This window comes from Pyricularia grisea, assembly GCF_004355905.1.
Source record: "Pyricularia grisea strain NI907 chromosome V map unlocalized Pyricularia_grisea_NI907_Scaffold_6, whole genome shotgun sequence".
NCBI classification, from domain to species: Eukaryota; Fungi; Ascomycota; class Sordariomycetes; order Magnaporthales; family Pyriculariaceae; genus Pyricularia; species Pyricularia grisea.
In genome coordinates, this window is record NW_022156719.1 from 2,293,111 (window position 1) to 2,314,890 (window position 21,780).

The following is a 21,780-nucleotide window of genomic DNA, read 5'->3' on the forward strand; positions in this document are numbered from 1 at the left end:
AGTCTTATTTTTCACGTCATTTATGCTGCAAATCGCCGTTCACAACTGCTTTAATGCAAGTCTTTCCGATACTAACTGACGAGAAATTGAAGTCACCCATTCATAACTCTGCCGCCACTGAGACACATTCAATGACACACAAAATGGAGGATCAAGCCCCTGAGAACGGTGAGCGGGGACATCAAATTCTCGACCCTTTGCTCCCCACAAACTGTTCAGTAAGTACTTACAAACACCCTTGAAAAAACGAGCTGAATCATCATTTGGGCTAATCTCGGTCTCAATAGTTGGTGAAGAAACCCTCTTTGCCTAAAGACCCGTCTTTCTCCCCCAAGTTCAATTACCACAAGCGCTCTTTGACAACCGAGTCTTTCAGCAGCGCACAAGCTTCGACTGACGGGGATGACAATGATGATGACGCCGAGTCTTCAGATAGTTTCAATACTGCTGAATTCGATAACCGGCAGCGCGATGCTCGAAAGCTGGGTATGGTGCACTATTCCGTTCTGGAAGGCACTTATCTCACCAGCCTAGAGTTGGCAATGTCCAGGCTACCCCTGAGCGACTACCGCCGGAAATTCCTGGTGTGCGATTCGCACACTGAGAATAAGGATACTCAATGCAAAGTCGCTGAGGTTGTCAAATCACCATCAGCCCCTGAGGAAAGTCTTTTGGCTACCTCGGCAGGCCTCCCCCATGATTACCAGCTTAACTTGCCATGCCGCCCCAAGGGCAGTAGCGGAATTACTTTCCACAGTCAAGTCAGCAAGCTTGAGGACCAGGCAGACGTCAGCGTTGAAGTAGCACATGCGCAAGAAGCGACTGACGCATCTGCCATGCTCTATGCAGGCAGTATTACCGCTGAGCAACCACAATCTGAGCTCTTTGCACAGGACAACCACTCTGAGAATGACAAGGAAGAGGCTGAAAAGCATACAGAATCAGCACCTATCCTGGAAGCAAAGTCGGACTGTATAGTCCAGATCAATGAGTATTTCGAGATCCGAAACACCTCTTTGGGTGGCTCTGGTTCGTTCTCGCGGAAAGACCTCAAGCGTGGCGATGTCATCCTCCGTGAGCACTTCATCATACGAACGAATAGCTATACTATGGAGGCGCAATTCGAGAGCCTCGATCTCGTTGGTCGTCGGGCCTACCTCTGCCTTCACCCCCACTGGCCCCTGAATCAGGAGAACTTGGACGTCATGAATGCTATTTGTCACACAAACGCGTAAGCTCACATGTTTTTCGTCGCTTCAAATCTTTTGGCCTTTGGTTAGGCACCCATGTGCTAACATGCCGGACTCGGACGATCGCATGTTGCTTGCCCAGCTTCAACATTGGAGGGGGCACTGCAGTTTTTCCCATAGCGGCTAGGTTCAACCACAAGTGCTCGTCGATGAGCAACATCGACTTTGACTACGACCGCCGCGCCGGCCTCATGGTGTTCACTGTCAAGGCAGAGGAGATTGCGGCTGGCGAGGAGCTGACACTATCGTATGGCGGCAACCCGAGGTCTCTACACGAGCGCTATGGATTCTTTTGCCAATGCGGCGGCTGTGAAGGATGGAGCCAGGAGCAGGCCGACGAGCTGCAGAAGCTTAACTGGGCCTGCTGGGACGACGAATGAAGCAGTCTGCCGAATGACACTCGTTTGATCTCTTGACCTGCCTTGACATTTTCAGACTCTTGTCGTATCTCCACCTTTCTGGGCATTGCATTGTTCATTTTGTTTTTGTGCTACACATATTGGCTTTTTTAAAGTGAGCCCGTTTTGACTGGCTTGGCCTCACAAAAGTATCTCCCTCTGCATTTTACCATACACCTTGGGCGTTGTTATTTAACCAGCATAGAAATCTGCACAGGAAAGAGAGAGGCTGGATTGCTTTGGTTGGCTTATTCCTTGGTGATATGTTTTTGGGCGTCAAGGCGCGGGATCAGTCCAAAGGTGCCTGAATTTGGATGGTGTTGGTGACGAGATTTAGGCGGATGAATCGATGGGTAGAACGGATCGTGACACCATTGATAATCACTGATCCTTAAGATTGCCGATCTTAGGCTTGCTTTGAAACGGACGAAATGTTGTCTTTTCACATCTCACAGACAAACAACATTATGTTGTAACGTCATTGAACGATTTGGTGCTACGCTTGTTGTTATCTTCTGAGTTGTTGTTGCATAGCTACGAGTGATCCGTCTAAAATAACACATAAATCTATGACTAGAGACCCAGATAGGTGTTGGCTTAGGATAATAGATGGTATAAATGGAGGCATACTAGGTGGGAGTCTAGGCGGAAGATGTTCAAAAAAACAACAGTCACATGTCCTCCGGTTCGACTGCACAAACTTGTATTAGATTTATTTCTTTGAATTGCAGCGCCTCTCCTCGTCCCCGGTCACTTATCAAGATCGGGCGATCAGGTAATAAGAATGTATTTGTATATATGCAGCTCACCGAACTGTACTTACTACCAGGCATGCGTAGTATAATATAAGCCCAGGAGTCATCCCCAAATCTTCCAGACACTGAAGGAATAAAAAAGGCGTGCAAGGTTATGGGTATATGGTGCGCAAGCCATTAAACTTTTCATCGTCATTTTCATGGTTGCCTCCCCTAGAGAAAGAAAAGTAACGGACACAAAGGCCCCTTTATAACAGCGTACAAGGAAGAAAAGCAATGCAGTAAGCTAATATGCTACTAGTACTGAGAAATCGAATTGGTATATTGCGTACACTTTGGCAAACTGTATCGGTGGTCGTACGGGTCAAGTAGGCGGACCACAGCTGGTAAGTCCGCTTCAATTATTGTTAGTGATTAGGTTTCGAGCGCCTGAACGCCGCCGAATGAGTAGCCAAAGTCGACCAGGTTATCGAGCATCCAGTGTTGGGGATCAAAAAAGTCATAGGCTGTTGCGTTTGCATCATAACCGCCCAGAGTAGTCAGAAGGGATGCGCTACTCTGGGCGCCTCCATTGTTGCTGTTTCCAGAGAGCCCAGATGCGCCCAATGGTGTCAAACCACCATTGTTGACGGGTGCTGGCGCTGGCGCTGGCTCAATCAAGCTAGCTGTAAGTCCATGGGAGGGTGGCATCAAAGTGGTGTCCAAATGGGTCGAAGATGCCGAAGATTCGTTCGCCGAGTCCGGGTTCGTAGGATTCTTGAGGGCTAGGGAATACTGTCAGCCTTCGTATCAATCATTTTGCACGTGCAAACGAGAAGGCAGAGAGAGGGTCAATCCATCCATGGGTCACAAGAAAATAAAGAAAAGCTCAAAAATACTCACCATCCAAAGAACCACGTCCCCTGGCTTCGTAATCCTCCCTCCATGCCCAGATCGAGTCAAAAACAAGGCTCATGCTATGTCTGCAACGAACCTTGAGTTGTAAGCTGTCATCAATCATGCCACTCTCCATATAAGTAGGGTCTACCCGAGCGCCATTCCACATCTGTACCATCAGCTCAGCTAGCCTCCAGCTGAGATCATTCCTGTTGACGCTTGTAGCCCGGATGGCCTGTGAGGTGCGATGGAAAAGAAGCCGGCCGCGCTCAAAGTCTATGATCTTTGCAAAAAAAGACCGCATCAGCTTGAGAAGTACGAAACCAGTGGCAACAAGCATCTGCTGAATGTAATTCGTCGCGTATTTCAAAGTATCGTTTCCGCCTTGCTCCTGGGGGTTTGTTTCGTAGTCACCCTCCAGAACTGCATCTAAGAAACTGGTGGTCGCACGGAAGAGCTCTTTCAAGTCATCGACATAGGTTGGGGTTTTGCTGGAATCGAAAAATGCCGCGAGGCGTAGGTGGAGACCTGCTGCCTTTAAGTGCAAGTTGACGACCGGGCTCAGGTCTCGCGACAAAATGTTGGCATTGAGTTCGCTGTACTCGCGACGGAAGACGCGCATGAGGATTGCACGGTGCTCGTCTCCAGCGACGCCTCGAGGATCACTGGCATTGCTGTACATCTCCTTGGAAACCTTGTCGCAGAAGCGCTCGATCTGCAGTCTGGCTTCTAGCTCGGCAGATAACTGGAATGGGCCATTATCACCAGGACGGACAGCAAGGGTCCAGTCGTATAGTGTTGAGGCGGGCTGACCGTAACCAGTGCCTATTGTTTGTGCCACAATGTTGCAAACAGCCCAGGTGGTGACACGGTCATGGAGTTGCTCCTTGTTCAGCTCTATCTGAACTCTGGAGAAGTCGTTGATGTGCATTGGTCGATGCAGTCCTATTCCTGTTGCAATCTTCATCATGACGCCGCAGAGGATATGTGTTGGATCCGCAGAGCTGGTGCTTGTTGGCAATGGCCATGTGCAAAGAATACAAAGCGCTTTGACAATACAGTAGTTGCCTGGCACCTCTCCTATGGTCGACCAAAGTAATTGGGTCAACGGGCGTGAGATGTTTCCTAGCAGCGTAGGATCTGCTGGATATCGTCTGGAGGCTACAGCCACAATGACCCAGTAGAGCAAGGTATGTTGTTGGTAGTAAGCCTCTGGCGTCATTTGTGGGTTGAGAAACGGGAGTGTGGGATGGTAGTGGCGGAAGAAGATATCGAAAAGCTGGGCTTCCGCATCCTCGGTGAGTTGGACCTCGTCAAGACTGCGAACGATTCTAGGTATCGTGTAGCCCCTTTTCAGGTGCAGCAGAGACGATACGGCTTCCTCAGAGCCCATCAACGAGGGGTTGCGCGTATGCGAATAGACGTTGTTTACGATGGGTGACTGGAGTTGCGAGTGCATGCTGTCGTCCTCGTCGATGAAGCCGGCAGTTCGCGCTCGTTGTACGGCGCGCCGCAGCATATCAATCTCCTTCTCCATCTCGGCGTGTTTGCTGCGCTTACCGACGCGCTTGAAGTTGGATTCAATCTTGCACTCTAGCTTGAGCCTCCCACAACGTGTGCATCCCTGAAACGGGTCTTGTACGACATCGCAACGCAGCTACAATGAGACATTGAACAGTCAGCTCAGACAGTCATCGACTATAATCCAATGATATGTAGTGCAGCAAACTATGCATTCCAGACCTTTTGTTGCCGGCACTCATTGCATGCCCGTTTCACGCCCGGTTGGCGTTTCTTCTCGTGGTGATCGCCATGATCATCGTCAAGCCCTGGGCTGCCGGGGCTGCTGTCTATGGTGCTGGCCAGGCCGCCGACGCTGCGCTTCCTCTTGGGACCGCCGTTGGCACCGACGTGACTCCGTGCACTGACGGGGCTTGTCGGGCTCATGGACGCTGCGGCGCCGTGATCCATGCGTGCGGCTGCTGCAGCGGCTGCTCACGGACGCGCGCTGGGCGGAATTAAGGGTCCGCCGGTCCAATGTCGAGTTGTGGGCGAGGAGGGGTGTTGCCGAGTCGGCCGCTGACCGGATTTAAACTTTTTTTTTTTTCTCCTGTTTTGGTTCAATCCGACTTTTTTATGATCGCCTTTTGTCGGCGCCTGCGCAGCGCATAACGTTTGGCGAGTCACAAGAATTGTCAATCGACAAGGCTGTCGTCGCAAGTGCGTATGCGGCTGGCAACGGTCGCTTTCTGGGCGTTCCGGTGTCGCGCCTCGTGCGGTTTGATAGTCGTTTGTCACACAATCAGAGTTGAATCAATTCGAAGTCGAGCAATTCCGACTCCGGAGGGGCGGGGAAGTTTGCACCCCCAAACTGGAGAGGCAATGTCTGCCAACCGCAAAATGATGACTCTAAACTCCTCACACCCACTTGGCTTGACTCAGGGGCGGGGTACAGACCCATGGCATTGCAGCTGGAGAGCTTTGATTGGTTTGCAGTGCATGCCTCTGGAGAATCCAGGCTTAGCTGTATCCACTTGGTGGACAGAGTCACGTGAATCTCTTCTCTTTGTGTTTGCTAGCTGCTGATTGAGGAAATTCGTTAATTTGGTACGCAGTTCGGTACCGCCGAGGACTCGGGGCTATTTCCGAGCAATCTTCAGCAATTGGGATACCACAGGAAATGATTTTCTTCTTTTGGCGAACATGACTTCATCTAATGCAACCGCAACCACCGCCCAGGTTACGCAAAAAAATGATCAAACTCGTTATCAGAAGAGGCCATTGAAGCCACCCCGGAATAATCCAATGGCTCTCAATTATACCGTTCCGACATGCAGAAAAGGCGAAGTGTCGTTCGCACCCTCCACAGCAGAACCGCGGTACCCAAGCCCTCACCAAAGCGACTTTACGTCAACCACCATTTCTCAGCCATTCATCAACCCTGCGACCAGCTTATTCGTAGATCGCAGCGGCGGCAGTGAAGAGGATTGAGCTGATTGAATGCTCAATACCCAAGTATCAGCGGGTCAGCGTGTCGCGAGAATAGTGCCGAGGTCGGAGCCTCTATGACTGGTTGGAATTGCTTTTGCCTCCTGCTCTTCACATACCTGCATCGCTAGCCGCTCAATATTCGACGTGCAGTTGGTGTCTGTGACATCGACCATGCATATCCTTAGGCATCGTTTTCGTCCTCTTCGGACTTGACCGGCGTATCCACCATCAGCCCGAGGAGACTCATGCCTACCTCCGCCGCAGCCAGGACCGTAGTCTCGCCCACATTGTCATAGACCGGGGCAACCTCGACGACGTCGGCTCCAACAACGGACAGCCCGGTGAGGCCGTCCAGGATGCTGAGCAGCTCTCGTGTGGACCAGCCTCCTGGCTCGGCAGTGCCCGTTGCCGGTGCAAAGGCAGGATCAAGGACATCAATGTCTGCCACGCGAAAGCCGAGTTAGACTTAGCCGGGATGCACATATAGCTTTATTTGCGTGGGATGGGTCCTTGGTGGCCCTGATTGCAGGGGCTGTAACTTACCAATACTGATATACACCTTGGAGTCACCTACCCTATCCTTGATGCGGGAAATCAGGCCTGCAACGCCAAGTTTATCCAGATCTCGAGCAGTTATGATTGTAAAGCCGCATCTCAGGTCGTTTCTCAAGTCTCCTTTTGGCCGAATGAGAGGGGCGCGAATGCCAGCATGAATGGATGTGTTCTTGATAAGCCCTTCTTCGTGTGCTATGTGCAAGAACGTTCCGTGGTTCAAACCGCTGTGCAGAGTGTCAGATATATAACTACCCATATCCATGCGCCCCAAGTTACCATAATCGCCGTGACTTTCTAATAGCAGAACGGGCAGGTTAGGGTATATACTCACGCATAATCGGATATTCCGCCGCCTTTTTTTTTTCTCGATAATCAGGGTTAGTTAGCGGTAGACATATTTGTGTGGTTCAAGCTGTGAAGGATACGTACCGAGAACGGCAGGGTCCCAGGTGTCTGGAGTTTGATCATCAGCGTCGCCGGGGTTTTACTTGGCTCACTCATCATCTTACCAATGTGGGAATCCATATGAATTACAGAGACTTGTCCAAAATGTCGATATGTTGACCGTAAGGCGGAGAGTGTGGTAGTGTGATCGCCGCCCAGTGTTAGGATCCTTGGTGTCTTTGATACAGAAGTGCTGGCTGCAATCCTTCCCGAAACGACCTAGGTAGCATGTAATATGCCAGAGAGATACCGTCAGCTGGGCTTAGATCAATTTTGAAGAATGAAGAGGCTGCCATTACCCTGTGAGCCTTGTCGAGTTGCTTCAGTGCATAATTGTTATCCAGCCATGTGAGCGTGACATCCCCGCAGTCGACGATGGAAGCCCCGGATTCAAACAGGTTCTTGCCTGCGGATCAATATTGTGTTAGCAAGATTCGGGTTCCTCCACGAGGTGGTTGGACCAAACTACACCCAGTATCAAGCTCTACCTGTATAAATGTTCCACAGCTGCTCTGCGAAAATCCTCTGGCTGCCCGTCCGTATCCCTTGAGGTCCATAGCGCGTCCCAGGTCTCCCGGTAGTACTCTTAAAAGACGTGTTCGCGTTAGCACCTCACTCCCAGGTCTCCATGTTCTAGGAATACAAAGGCATGCGCAGTATCGATCAATCCGGTCCTGTTCAACCTACCGTATCAAAGGGGGCTCCCATCACAGCGATGTCGTAGACGTTGCCCTCAAGTGCTGCCTGCTCGTCCGAGAAGCAATTGACATATGGCAGATTCCCAAAAGTCTTCAGCCCATTGAACTGACTGCCCGTTATTATGTCGATATCATCGCCATGCCAAACATGTGGCCCGTCATTGTCTCTCCCGCCGCCGCCGCCGCCAAGGGGAATCTGCGGTCCGCGTGGAAATTCCCATGCTGCTAATGCCGGGCTGAACCATACCAGAGTCCAAACAGCAGATTTCATGGCGGAGTTGAGACGGGTTTATTGGCTAAACTTTTAATCTTAGAAAGATGGTGTGAGTACCTTTTGGTTCCTCACCTACTTTGACAAGCAAAAGCTGGTGTTGCACGGTAATTATCCAATCAAACTTAAACGTACATGCAGCAGTTTACATCATTCGAGATACCCCTCCCCGCCTCGGCTTACCAGGACAAGCCCACAGCTGGGCTTGGCGGCTAACTTGCCGGCCTGCCCTTCCAAGAACAAACTTCTTCAAAGAAATTTCGATAAAGCTTTTTTGGGATTGAAATGCCGACTGTGGAAATGAAGTGTAATAAAACAAGTCAAAAAAATACTGTGAGAATGAAAGAAAGCCTGGTCTGCGCCACGGCGGCCTGCCTCGCGGCCATTTTCAAGACCTGCCAAGGCAATTTTATCAATGTCACAATACACCAACCGCATCCAAATCGTCATGACTGGGGAAACAGAGATACTTTAGTTCCAATAAAACGCTGAATATTTTGGTTTCCTTGCTTCTGTCTATGACTGTGAAAATTGGCAAACGCGAATCTTTGGATAGGCATTTTAGGACTGTTGAATATCCTGCAAGTGTCTAATAGTAGGAATTGGTCAATGACCCCCACGAAGCATGCGACTCCCTCATTGTTCTCTCTTAGGTTGACTGACAAGCTGCTACATTCCTGTCACCAAACAGGGCCATCTGCAGATGCACTTCTTTCCAGGGAGGCTCAGCCATCGTTGGCCTCTCTTTCTAGCGTTGACTCGGGGATGGCATCGACACTTGACGTGCTTGTTCACATACGGAGCTCCGATGATATCCTGCAATTGGGCGATAAACGAAAATCCTAGGTCTGGAGGCTAGTTTTGTCCGTAAATTGTATTGGCCTTCAAGGTGCATGCCCAGGTCGCCAGGATGCGCCAAGTAGTTTAATAATTTGACCGCCTTCATCTCATATTTTTCTCCATCTACAGCGTAGCAGGGTTGGCCCCAGCTCCCTGTGATAGAAGCTGGAAGCATGCCATATTGCTCCAGAACCATCCGTACTACTGCCTAGGGGACGGCCAGAGCTAGGTAGACAGTCTATTATAGAGCTTAGCCATCGTTGCCGAAAGAGACATGCATGTAGTCTTTCGGTACTACATCCGTCCCCCGAGCCGTGGTCCTTATTCCTCAACCTTCTTAGACGGACAGGCTCATATCTTGGCCCCCAGTGACTTACAAGCGAAGCTTTTCATGATTTAATCCAAAACCTAAAGAAACTAATTATGAGGCGGTCAATCCTGGTGCCTAGCAGTCACTTCTAGGAGCCGCCCAATCAAGATAAACATAGACGGAAGTATTGAACTGTTCGCTGGTTCCTCGTCCAAGTCATTCCTGCCGTATGGGATCAACACCCACCCATTTCTTGCCGCTTTAAATACCAATAGAGCAGCCTAGACTAGGCTCAGAGCCTAAAACCTGATAGTGTCCTGTGGGGTAAAGAGTGTACCCGAATGCCACCTTTGATCAACGCCTGTATTTGAAACTTCTCCTCCTGCTCCAAACCTACGAATCAATTTTGAGAACCAAATAGTCTTTCTACCAGTACGACCCCACGCCAAGCTGAAGATGGCCAAATCTTGAAAAAAAGTGACGAGGAAGAGCCAGTGTTTGGCGCGGCGTGTGACTGTACCACTTCCGCGGGAATTACTCTCTGTCCCAGGCCAGGATGTGTGTACAGCATACCCATATTGTGATTTGCTGGGTCGGAGATAAAAAAAAGGGGGGGCACTTGAGTCAACAATGGTTCCAAGTCTGCCTTGAGCCCTACCCTTGAATTGCTTGATTATCCTGACGGTCTTGTCCCCCCCCCCCCCCCCTTGTTCCTTTTCAGCGGTGAACCCAGTGATGATTTTCACAAGACGGTCAGTCAATATAACGACTGGGCCGCATGATTATGCCTATCAATTCAATGGGATGCGGGAGGCCGTACTACTGTGGAGATAGGTACACTACTGTTTTTCATTCTCAAGGCCAAGGAGTTTGGGTTAGGGGCCCTTATCAAGCACTAATTTCTATCAATTTGCAGTCCAAATTGCCCCATGCAGTTCGCATCTTCGCAGGTTACCTTGGAGCTGTGAAATTAGTGCGATTAAGATGGAACGCAGGTACCAGAAGCCCTTGAGTACTTGAGTATAGGTGGTTGGTAGGTAAGAGGGTAGGTAAGTAAGTACCTAAGCAAGTAGTACTGTAAGTAAGTACCTACCTAGGTAGTTAAGTAGGCACTGTAACTAAGGTAGTCTTTCGGGGTAGCCTAGTCATGTTTCCCGCCGGAGCCCATTAGGAAACAGCCAAATGCTGTGTACCATACAGTTTTTGGCCTTCCACAACTGGCCTAGAATGACCGAGCGTTTGCGAGTGGGCTTGCTCGGGGCATTTCCTCCACTGATGATACATCTGGACAACCAGTATGGAGTAGTCTCGTGTCAGTTATAGAAAAGTCTAACTCGAGCCAGCCCCCATTGCTCCGTGACGGCAAAAGAGACATTTTCTTCAGCCTAAGATTGGTAATGGAGTACTGATTCTTCCGATCGACGCACAAACCAAAGGATCATGGTCATCGTCTTTTTTCGCGATCGGCATCAGAATGAACAAAGTCTTACAGTTTCTGCTACTGTCAATCTGGTCACATTTTCCCGAATAAAACTCGGCGTGTGCATCAGCGATCAACAGTCCCCAGCGCAGTCATACTCAAGCTTCATACAGGGTCTGGTCAGCAAATGACATCCTGGAAGATGCAGGGGAAGTAAATCATCACAAATGCACAAGCGGAGTCAAGCCGCCGAAGAGAGGGGAGGAAAATTCTCCCTTGCCCGTTTTTTTTTTCAAAAAGATTCTCGGTCCAGTCTCCGGCACTGTTGCAGCAGTTTCAATGACGGCAAAGTCCGGAACCCCCCCTGAGCAAAAGTCTCCTATGAGATGAAGGGCAGCAAGAGATGACGAAGGGCTTGCGAAGAATTTAGATATGCAGGGACGGGAAGCCACTGTTACAGCTTAGTTTAGACGAGATGGCATGATTGTGCCGCAAACAACACTAAAGTGTTTGGTGTATCGGGACAGCTTGGGGGGCGTTGCACCAGGTGCCCAAGTTGATTGAGCAGCTCACAACCAATACGAAGTACTATCTAATATTTGTTCTAGTTCATGGAAATACCAAGGGGTTACTATATGCTCAGGGGCCTGCCGGGAAGCACAAGACTTTGGGAAGAGGGTGTAGAAAGTGAAAGGCAAATCCGTCGAGAAATAAACCATTTCCAACAAGATGGAGGCCATATTTCGCTTGTCCCTTCCCTTTCGAGCACCCTTTTGTCCGGGGTATAATAAAAGATTTTTTCTAAATGCGAACAACACAAGGGTACTGGACAGAGCCGATGACGAACTTGGCAGAGTTGGTCAAACACAGGGAAGACAAGGGACTAGCATCGTTTGCATGGTAGATGCAGGTACAAAGAAAAGGTAACTAACTAACTGACTACCAATACGGGAGCACAAAAGTTTACAGGCTGGCAGCTTAATGCCTCGCGCAGACTGAGCTCAGTCAACCACATTTCTGGGTCCTGACCACGTCAGCGCGGCCTCAACATGGACCGTATTCCGTGATATTGGAAAAGCTCGAAACCAAAAGCTACATTCCCCAATCACATCACTTAGTTCAAGCGGAGTTCAAAGAAAATGAGAGTCAGCATAAGACAACCCACCCCCACGTCTTTTTGCCCTGTCTCCACCATTTCTTGATGTGCATTCTTCTAGAGTCTCGCTCGCGCTTAACGTTGGTGGCCTTCCTGCCGGCCTGCCGTTTTCTAGCACGCCTATTTAACGCGCCTATCAGCGGCTGTGACGTGACATATTAGGAAATAAGAATGCCAACACAGCGGTGAGGGATAGGCACAGTATCGTCGAGGGTGGATATGATCGCGGTACTTTTGGCGGATCATATCGAGAGAAAAAGAAAACACACTAAATAGCCGCCGTATTCTGTCGCCATTCCCAAAACAAAAGAAAAAAAACCGGAGATTTCGGCCACACCACCCGCATGATGTGCCCGGTAAGAGGAAGGAGACTGAAATGAGCCTCGCTCTATGGCTCATCGTGTTCAATATTACCGCGCAGATATTACCTAGGAAGATGGCTTGACGTGGCAGGGCGAGGATATTCGGTCTCTCTTCTCTTCAGGAGTACTACCCGTAATTTTACCGCCGTTAACCCTGGTCGGACCCATACCGGCGAGGTAAGGACATCCATATTGTCGGTAAATGATGGAAATGCAGAATTGACCGTGGAAGACCGGGCTATAGCATTACAATCACAGCACAGGTCGGCTTACTACTGTCAACTCGGCTATACAAATGTGCACTGCTAAGAAAATGCTGGAGTGGGTTTCTCCTGCCCATCCAGATAGAACTAACGCTGACAGCTGTGCCATTGGTATTTTTAGCTGGGGGTAGTAACAAGCTCGAATAGAATGGCTTCAACCCCCACGGCTTCGACAGAATTGTTACTTACTGCCTGGGTATTCTTTTTTCTACTTCTCCCGGAGCCGTCCGCCCGAGATGTCTGCCTATTGTCACGAAGTAGATAGTCATGACAGTATACCGATCATCAGGTGCAAAAAAAAGACCCACCCGGTCGCATTCCATGCGGCCAGCTCAATGTATACCCACCCTGACAAAAGTTGACAACTGAGCAAGCAAAGCAGGCTGGATAGCGGGCCGCATGAATCAAAGGTGACCAAATCGCCTCATTGCCTGAGTTTATCTGGTAATCAAAACGGTACGCGGCCCCCCTCGTGGGCATGGTGACAGCGAATGGTGTCTTTCGAAACTTCGGGTGTGGAGGAGGGGAGAGGAGAAAGCGTCGGTTGTCCTACCCAAATTGAGCAACTACAGTACGCAGTACGTAGTAATTGTGGATCCGCCCAGGATCGCTCTAGCCAATGTAAGCTAACGGCTCGTCCCGACAGATCGGAACCGGTGGGGCAGAGGCGCGGGCGCTTGTGGCACTGGCGGGCCAATTGGGACAAAGTTTGATGTGGGGGGGTTGTACGCCTGGGTGAGCGGGACAGGATGAACCGGCTTGCCTTTCCGAGTTGAAACGGTCGCGCTCCCCAGTATGGACTGGGTTCTGACTGACAGGAGATGCCATGTCCTGGTCTCCGTGGCAGTACTGGTGGAGTGTTTCTTTCCTTGGTCAACTGTGATAATAGTGAATCAAATTTAATTCGACCGGCATTGCGATTAGGGCCGATTTTTTCTTCATTTTTGCTTTAAATCATTTATTTTGCATTGCTTGATCGGTTCAAGAATGTAAAGCCGTATTCAGACTCAAGTGCAGATGAGTGCGTGCTGCAGAGAATCAGGGGAAAAAATCTATTTTGGGAACTGTGCAGCGACATAACATGTTATGTGTGCTTGTATATTTTTCTTTTTTTTTTTTTCGGTCGTATGTGTGCTCGGAATTCGCTACTGCTGATGATTAGAGGTGCAGATATGTGCATGCTGGAGGCACTGTAGTTTTGCGGTGTTAAGCGAGGCTTGGTTGGGGCTCAGGGCAATGTGGTGGGGGCAAATTGAGATATTTTTTCTCTCAGCGTGCGTCTCAGTCCCTCTGTTCATCCGCCAGAGAGCCTCATTGACCACTGTGTGCGACCCGGCAGATTGGGAGACGTGAGCCATCCCAAACACCTCAACCGACTCCTGAGGCAGAGAAGCGGCGCAGATAGGCCGCTGACTGCGACCAAGGGGTTCCATCACAATCATCTGACTGTTTGGAATGCGAACCCCAAAGGTGGACGGCATGAACTGAATTACAACATTACCTACAATATTTCACTTCGAAATTGGCGAGCGTCCTTTTGCTTTGTGTTCATTAGAATCTTATTTCCGTAGGTCATGGACATAAGGCGGGGCCGCATGCGTCTCTATATTGTACAGTACCTAGGTAGCTGCCGGCCAAATCAGCGACCGATTCCTTGTCCGAAGGGCGCAGAAGCGTTGCATGTTGTGATTGCATGCTGTGATTCTGTCATTTTTTTTGGTACAGTCGTCATTCCACTTCTTACTTTATTTCTGAGGTACCTTTAAAAGGTCGCTCTATCTTGTTGGTCGCTTGTTGGGCTAAGAGAGGCGCGCGGTTACTGAAAGCCTGGCCGCGAAAGGGGGCTTCAAAAGCGGTCGACCTGGGGAAAGCCAGGGAGCTTTGGGCACTCTCGAAGCTCTGCGCCTTCGTAGAATTGTGGGGACAGCTTGAGTTCTATGCTTACTATGGTTTGCCAACAAACGAGAAAGGTCTGCGGCCGCTTCCTTGGACAATACTGTTTTAAGCGAGACTAGCAGTGCAAAACAGCTCTTGAACTCCACTCGCAGCGCAACTAAACCTAAGCAAAAGCTCGACAGAGTGTGGAAAGTGGGTTGATCGAACGAAGCTGGTTGAAGTACTGAATACATTGCAGCTTCAAGGTGAGGACAAGGGGGCGTCCCGACAGTCTGGTAAGGTGGGGTGGAGCGTGGACCAATGAATATGAAAGACAGCAGTCGGTGACAGGCCCCCATGCAATTATCCTGGGTTGTGCCCTGTACCTACCTATGCACCGTTTTCTTCTGCACGTTTTTGTCCTACGGCACGCTTTTGTCGTCGTGCAGTTGAGCAACTTTACTGGCCCGCAAGCGGCCTGAAAATGCAATGACGCTTATTATTTGTATCATTATCAACTTTTTGCAGAAGACGTGTCATGGACTTTCTTTTTTCGTCATAATATACCGGTGGTATACGAAAATTTTGGGTTGACCGAAATTCAAATAGGCATGCCTGGGTAACTGCGGCACCCCATTCTCGGCTTCCTCTAAGCTTGTGTAAGGCAGGTAGGTAACAAGCTGAAAATTGCAACTGTGATGTACTAATTTTTATACTCCGTCACAACCTACCTACCACCTACCTATCCAAAAGGAAATGAGCACTTAACAGAACACGGGCCGCCACTTGGATGCCGGACGGTCGGTCCCGAGAGGCACAACTAGCACAATGTGGAGTTTTTCTGGTGATGATGTGGCACCCGCCCGCCCCAAGGCACACACATATATGTAAAAGCCTGACGAATCGAGATGGGAAGCTGTCGATCGACCGACTGAGAGTATATTGTTAATTTTCTTATGATTGGGTTTAGCCCCCAAATCAAATGCACTATTTTCCAAGGTTTTGTAGCTGCATAAATACGACATTGTCGGACGCCTCCGAAAGGCGATGCGGACTAAAATATTGCCTTACTTGCTTCTATAGGCAAGTATGTACGAAGTATCTCCTCACGGGCGCTGCCTGGTAACAAGCCGTATCTCCGTACTCGGTACCTAAGCTATAGAAAATTTTACCGATAGTAAATGGGAAAAAATTTGGGCAGAAAGAGGGCAAATTTGAAATCGCTATCGCATGCCTGCTCCAAGCCGTCCAAGACAGATATCTACTCAAGTGGAGAAGATTCAAACAAACCCCTCATCTAAACGGAACATGCGGCAAATCAAACACTGACATTTCTTGGTAAGGAGAAATTAATATCTTTCATTTCTTTTGCACAGTTGTAGGGCTGGTAGATTTTAAATGCATATGTCTTCGTCTTGCAGGGCATGGTTGCGGCTCGTAACGCGAATGATGTGAGCTTAGACTGGATTTACGTTCACAGTCAGAAGTCAAACGCAGGCTAGGCTTACTGGAAATTTGCCCGCTTACCGTTTTGACGTGGGCCTCTATAGTAATGGGACCCTGCTGGGGTCGGGCAATCGTTCTCGTCTTCTTTGAGTGGCTACATTACATTACCCCACTAAAAGTCCCAAAAGCGATGGTCCATTTTGGTCCCTCCACTCCACTCCCACCTCGTCAGCGCAACTCGCACTTACTTTCCTTTCTGTCTTTCCATGCGCCACTTCTCGACATGAATTTATTTCTCTTTTCTGTTTTGATTTTGTGTGTGTGTGTGACAAAGATGCTGCGCTGCAATCTCCTACCAATACACTAACTTGCCCAGTCTCATCTACACCGGCCCATGTTGTACCAGTAAGATGCTTGTTCCGTCCCCAGCCCCTGGACATTTCTTGATGGAAGGGTAATTCGCCTCGTCCTCTGGTGACTGGTCAATCTCGCGCTGCCCGAATCATCCCTTGAGATACTCGGTACTACCTAAACTACCTACCTACCTACCTACCTGGCCAGGTATGTTGTGTTACCTCCAGGTAGGCAGGCTAGATAGGAAGGCTTGGAAGGGCACCTGGGCGCTCTACAAGCTAGGACCCAAGTATTCTATCGGACGATAGCTGCGCGTTTGAGTGATGCGCTTGGGCGGGGCCCTTCAACCCTACGGAGCCTCCGAAAACATTAGGCTTCCCTTGTCTTGGCCCAAAGACTCAAACCCCTTGCTCGACACTCTTTTGGGCCTTCCCCGCGCGCGACCAGGCATGGATGGCATAATTCTGGAGTTGTCAGGTTACGCAAGGAATTCTCGGCCTACCATAGTACATGGGCGTTTGACTGGCAACCCGTCGTCACACATTGACCTCTGCATCAACAGGCTCAGCGTGCCATGAGCTAGCAGCTATCACCCGGGTTTGCTACTTACATCTCGTTCTCTTTTCATTTCTGATACTTCTCGACACAGGTGTACAACAATTGAAATTAATATCCCTGACAAGGACCGTACAGACATTATGGCCTCATTAATGCTTTGCGATTTCCAGTACGTGGATTCCTCTCACATCTGTAATTCTTTTTACATGCCCTCCTCCTCAAAACGGTAACCCCGAGGCCGTTTTCCTGGCAACGCCTGCCCGTGTTTGACACGGTAGGTTGAACCAGGTGAAGGAACCTGTTTCGATTGGGGTAGGGGAACCTGGGCAGTTGAACTCAACTATCCTAGTCGGTACCTGGTACGAACTTGCGTCTCCACAACATATCATCCTCCTTGGCATTATTGCTATCCTCCCGTCTTCCCGCACTATTGCTTTCCGTGGTAGTTTTTTTTTCTCTCGTTTAGTGGTCCATCACCCGCTTCGTGCGGCTCGAGCCAGCATGACCCCTCTACACAGACACGCAGGAAGTCGCCTTCTGCTCTACTGGGAGGCTGTTGTTTATTACGGATCATCCATCTGCTCATAAAATCTCACCCGTAGTCAACTTTGGAAGACTTGTTCGCTACTGTATAGTGATGATTATGGACAACCATGCAAAACTCAACCAAAGGCTTGATCGTCTGAAGATGGCACGCAAATCGGCGGCATACGACATACCCGGGCAGATGTCATATCTCTATCCCCTCTGATGCAGGGAGGTGTAAGGTGTGGTTCACCCACTAGAAAAAGTGCACACACCACTTGACTACTTGTGCTAAGTACCGGACACTTTGAGGCTGCTACGCCTGCCGTATGCATGCTGCCAATGCCATGATCTGCAGAAACTTTCAAGGGGGTGGAAAGCCTTGGTGGTCAAGGGTCCACCGGGCTATGTGCAGGACACAAGTGGTGAGGTACATGGGGCCTTTTTTTCACAGGGCCAGAAGAAAACCCACCCTCGGGCGGAGAAGAGGCTAACCCCCTGCTTTTTCTTTACATGGCCATCCCCAGAATAAAAAGTCGGGTCTCGATATTGCGACTAGTGTGTCTCCTTTTTTATATATATTCACTCACACCCTCCTCCCGCAAAGTCAGTTCTATACAAATTCCCTCGTTCGCCCACATTGACTCATCAATACTAGTCTACCGGCAAACTTCTGGCTTTGTTTCGTTATCAAACTCCAATCCATTACACCAAAAAGCCTTTTTGTTCCCTCAACCCAAAATCGAGTAACTATCGATTCTCTGATATCAGTGGAGCAAACCTGCCCTGCGTTTTACACTGCTACGGGCTCAAGCTAAGCAACTCACTTGCAAAATATCCAGCCCTTTCCAAGGCGCCAACACTGCGTTCTGAGACCTACGGTTTAAAATCCACCATGAAGGCATCACCATACCCCGAGTCCAGGGTTGGCTCAAATTTTGATGATATTGTGTCCTCTGCCGCGCCAACAACATCAAATTACGCCCAAGATCTCTCTCCATATAGTGTATGACTGCTAAATACCAACCCTGCATCATTTACAAAGCTCTAACAACTAGTACAGAACTCGCCGTTTAGCTACACCACACCTTCCAGAGAGCACACTCCAGCCTCGAGTGCCCCTTCACCTCCGTTTGATGACAAGAGCCCTGGACATTACGCCTCTCTGCAGCCGCCTGTTACACATTCATATTATCCATATGTCGGACCCGTCGCAACTCAAGCACAATCACTCCTCTCCATCAGCGCACCTCCGGTCAGTGAAAGCCACTTTGAAACCCAGATGGCTGATTACATCAGCGCCTCGCCCTCAGTGCCATACTTTGGTCACTTTTGCGTCTCGGAAGTATCTGCAGATGTAAATCGCAATGCTCAACTCAGAGACAGATATGCATTCCCATCCGCAGTTATGGAAACCATGCAAACCGGGGAGCAAGAAATGTTCAACCCAAACACATCCAACCAACCCCAATATCGGACACCAAGGAGCCATATTGGTGATACCCACACAGCATACTCTCCAATGCCTAGCAACAACATGCCGTCCCAGCAGCAAGACTCAAAGGCAGGAAAACGGCGCAGCGCGGCAGCACGAACAGCACGGGCACGACCTGCAGCTGTCAGGCGGCGGAGCATGGCTGTCCGTGCAAAGGATGCTTCACCAATCAGGTCCAGAGGATCAAACAAGACCGGCGAGGCTTCCTCGAGCTCAAAATCTTCCATGAAGCCCACTCTTCAGCTCAGAGACGAGGCAAGGGAAGAAGAAAAGGTCCTCATGGAACTTCGCCGAGAACTCTCAGATGACAAAGGCAAGGGGATGTGGGAGGAGATCACCAAAAGGTACATCAGCATATACGAGTACATCGAAAGGTCTGCGCTCCAAATGAAGCTTACCCGGGCGATCAATGCTCACTGTATCTGGCCACAAGAAGAGGTAAGCCATCAACCATTCACTCATACCGAGCATATTAAAACACCTGCAGTCGGCTAACTCCTCGCTCTACTCATCTCTCCAGCTTGATCTTCTTGTCGAAGCGTATCGTGTCGATAATGAGCAACGATATAACCGCATCATCCAATGGATGTCAGAACATGGAGGCTGCAAGGTTTGGCCGTGGAGGCCAAAACACATTGAAGCACAGCTGGTCAAGCTCGGACTCGAAGAGCCAGAACTTCACAACCAAGAGAGGTCACGCAGGAGGGCAACAAACGCGCGCAAGAAGAACACTTCACAGGCCGTCGCCGTCATCAACCGCGATCCGGCGGGCAACGGAGACGTCACCACCTGGGTCAAGGTGATCCCGGCACAGGCCACCGTCGACTTCAACACCCCTCCGTACCAGCAGCCGCCCGTGTCTCAACCCTTTCATCAGCGGAGTAACGGGTTCGCAGGGCCCAAGAAGTTGTCACCACACCCGCTGGACACTTCAGTCGGCGGCCAGGAGGTCGTCGACCACCACTTCTTCAGCAACGAGGCCCGCGACAAGCTGCTCGACCAGATTGAGCAGAAATACTATCCTGATCCTGATGACACACCTACCACGTCTCAATCTGCAGAATTCCTCGAACATGTCAAGATGGAAACTCAGAGCCCAGTGGAAACAAGGCAAGGCCCGGGTTTTCATGCCAACATGGCGATGAGAAGCAGTCAGCAGCACGGCAGCGGCCAGCATCACGGTAACAATCTGCCCTCGAAGACGGAGTATTAATTCGCTCTTTTGCTCATTTTATAAACTCTACTTATGTTCTGGCTTTTTGTTTACTTAGATTGGACTGGTCATGCTTTGCTTGGGTTGCATTTTTGTTCAGATTTACAATGATTCCCTTTCATTTTTATGGTTTCTTAGCCAATGATAGACTAGGTACTCGGTTTAGGTTGGGCGGCTCGTTTCTGATTTTTCTCCTTATGTGGTAATGTCTCTAGGTGGCCTTTGTCTGTTTCAGTCTTTATTTTTGCCGTTGAAAGCTAGCTCTGGGTTTATGGACGTTTATCTTTGTCAATAAAAGGAAACTGTTACATGCTTCAATTCACGAGCTAACCCGTGAGTTTGACGTTTGTGAGGCGCTCAAAATGGAGAAGAGACTTCTCTGGGGCACAGCCGGTCTCCCACGTTGATCTTTACAGCCACGCATCGTCCCGCTACCTGAGGGGGTCGATCACCTCGCAGAAGAGCCTACGCAGGGGAATATGTGATTGCAATGTCGATTATGACGATTTCTTGTTTTCTTTTTTTTTTGCCCTCCTTGACCTTCTTCTTTTTACCACATCCGGAACGCCACGACCTTGCAGCTGTACGTTTGACAGATGAGTTTACATGTATGGATGGCTTCATTCCGTTTTCAAATCTACTTGGATGGTTCTCTGGCAGATTTAGGCAGCCAAGAGCGAGTTCAAGAGAATCGAGGACCCCAAACCTACCCTGACTGCTTATTCTTTGGGGGGATGTGAGGGGGGCCAGTTTGGAGGAGGAGCGAACTGATTGTGACTCAAATCTCTAGCACACCCAAGTGCGGCGCACACGGCACACAAACGTATTTTCTTGTTTACATACACCTTACTAAAAAGCCAGGCCTCCGGTTGCGTATGCCAAGCAATCAACCATTGTGTCTTGGATAAATGGAGGGGGGACAGGCAACTTTGGGAATCAGAACGGAAGCCAGAGGTCCCCCGATGGGGGCGGCAGCAGGTTTGATTGAAAAAGTGGGTTATTTTGGGTGGTATTCGAGGTTAACCGAAGCACGAGACTACCTGTCAAGGGGGAACCAGAGACTATCCTACCATGTTCACGCCGGAAGATCTTTGGATGTCGATGTTGGTGTGTGATTTAGACATCCCATCTCCTATATCCATACTGGTCGGGCGGCAAAACCACCCACCCCACTGTGTTTATTAGACTCTTGATGACTTTCCCCGGAGATAAATGCCCCCCTCCCCCTAGTCTTTGGTGCAACGGACACAAAGTTGCCGTTGGTTGGTAGATCATCAATGGGAAATAGTCAATGTGTAGTTTCATTGGACAAAGAGACGCCCGGGCGCAAATAAGGCGCGGCTAAAATAGCCCAGTCAACATCGGGAACCATCGCGCACTGGTGTGTTGTAGGGTGTTGATTGGAGTTTCAAGGGATGGAGCGGGTGGGGAGAAATATGCGAGCTCATATTTTGTGACTTGTGACCAATGCTACTGCTTGAACGACAGCCCTATCCCCAGGAAGCCCTGGTCGTTGAATAGATCAGAGATCCCAGTGACCCTGGTCTTATTGGGATCAGACTGAAGTTGTGTAATGCAATAGTAGTTGACACAACTGCCAATGAGGACATATGGTGATCAGGGTTTCAGGCCTTGCCCTCTCTTACAGGTCCTGCTGCTGAGCACATTTGAGGGGTAAGCACTTTGTCGCCTTGCGAGGGCAGAGAGTATGGTTGATGTGCTGCC

The 21,780-nt window shown here is 49.7% G+C and overlaps 4 protein-coding genes across 4 annotated transcripts; 2 read left to right on the forward strand and 2 right to left on the reverse strand.

Annotated features, from left to right (window-relative positions):
- Positions 1-143: 143 nt before the first annotated feature.
- PgNI_08646 (uncharacterized protein) lies at positions 144-1,630 on the forward strand (the record flags this gene model as incomplete). Its single annotated transcript, XM_031128641.1, has 3 exons — positions 144-218; positions 288-1,231; positions 1,333-1,630. The coding sequence occupies 3 exons, from the start codon at positions 144-146 to the stop codon at positions 1,628-1,630; spliced, it is 1,317 nt and encodes a 438-aa protein (XP_030978861.1).
- A 794-nt stretch (positions 1,631-2,424) lies between these two features.
- On the reverse strand, positions 2,425-5,573 carry PgNI_08647 (uncharacterized protein). Its single transcript, XM_031128642.1, has 3 exons — positions 5,023-5,573; positions 3,286-4,936; positions 2,425-3,167 (listed from the first exon to the last, which is right to left on the reverse strand). The coding sequence occupies exons 1-3, from the start codon at positions 5,248-5,250 to the stop codon at positions 2,818-2,820; spliced, it is 2,229 nt and encodes a 742-aa protein (XP_030978860.1). The 5' UTR covers positions 5,251-5,573; the 3' UTR covers positions 2,425-2,817.
- A 257-nt stretch (positions 5,574-5,830) lies between these two features.
- PgNI_08648 (uncharacterized protein) lies at positions 5,831-8,305 on the reverse strand. Its single transcript, XM_031128643.1, has 7 exons — positions 7,957-8,305; positions 7,739-7,854; positions 7,569-7,675; positions 7,335-7,488; positions 6,814-7,119; positions 6,387-6,711; positions 5,831-6,271 (listed from the first exon to the last, which is right to left on the reverse strand). Exons 2-6 carry the CDS (start codon positions 7,824-7,826, stop codon positions 6,452-6,454), a joined length of 915 nt encoding a protein of 304 aa, XP_030978857.1. The 5' UTR covers positions 7,827-7,854; positions 7,957-8,305; the 3' UTR covers positions 5,831-6,271; positions 6,387-6,451.
- Positions 8,306-17,875: 9,570 nt separating this feature from the next.
- Positions 17,876-20,368, forward strand: PgNI_08649 (uncharacterized protein). Its single transcript, XM_031128644.1, has 3 exons — positions 17,876-18,353; positions 18,411-19,280; positions 19,363-20,368. The coding sequence occupies exons 1-3, from the start codon at positions 18,243-18,245 to the stop codon at positions 20,053-20,055; spliced, it is 1,674 nt and encodes a 557-aa protein (XP_030978856.1). The 5' UTR covers positions 17,876-18,242; the 3' UTR covers positions 20,056-20,368.
- The last annotated feature ends 1,412 nt before the right edge of the window (positions 20,369-21,780 follow it).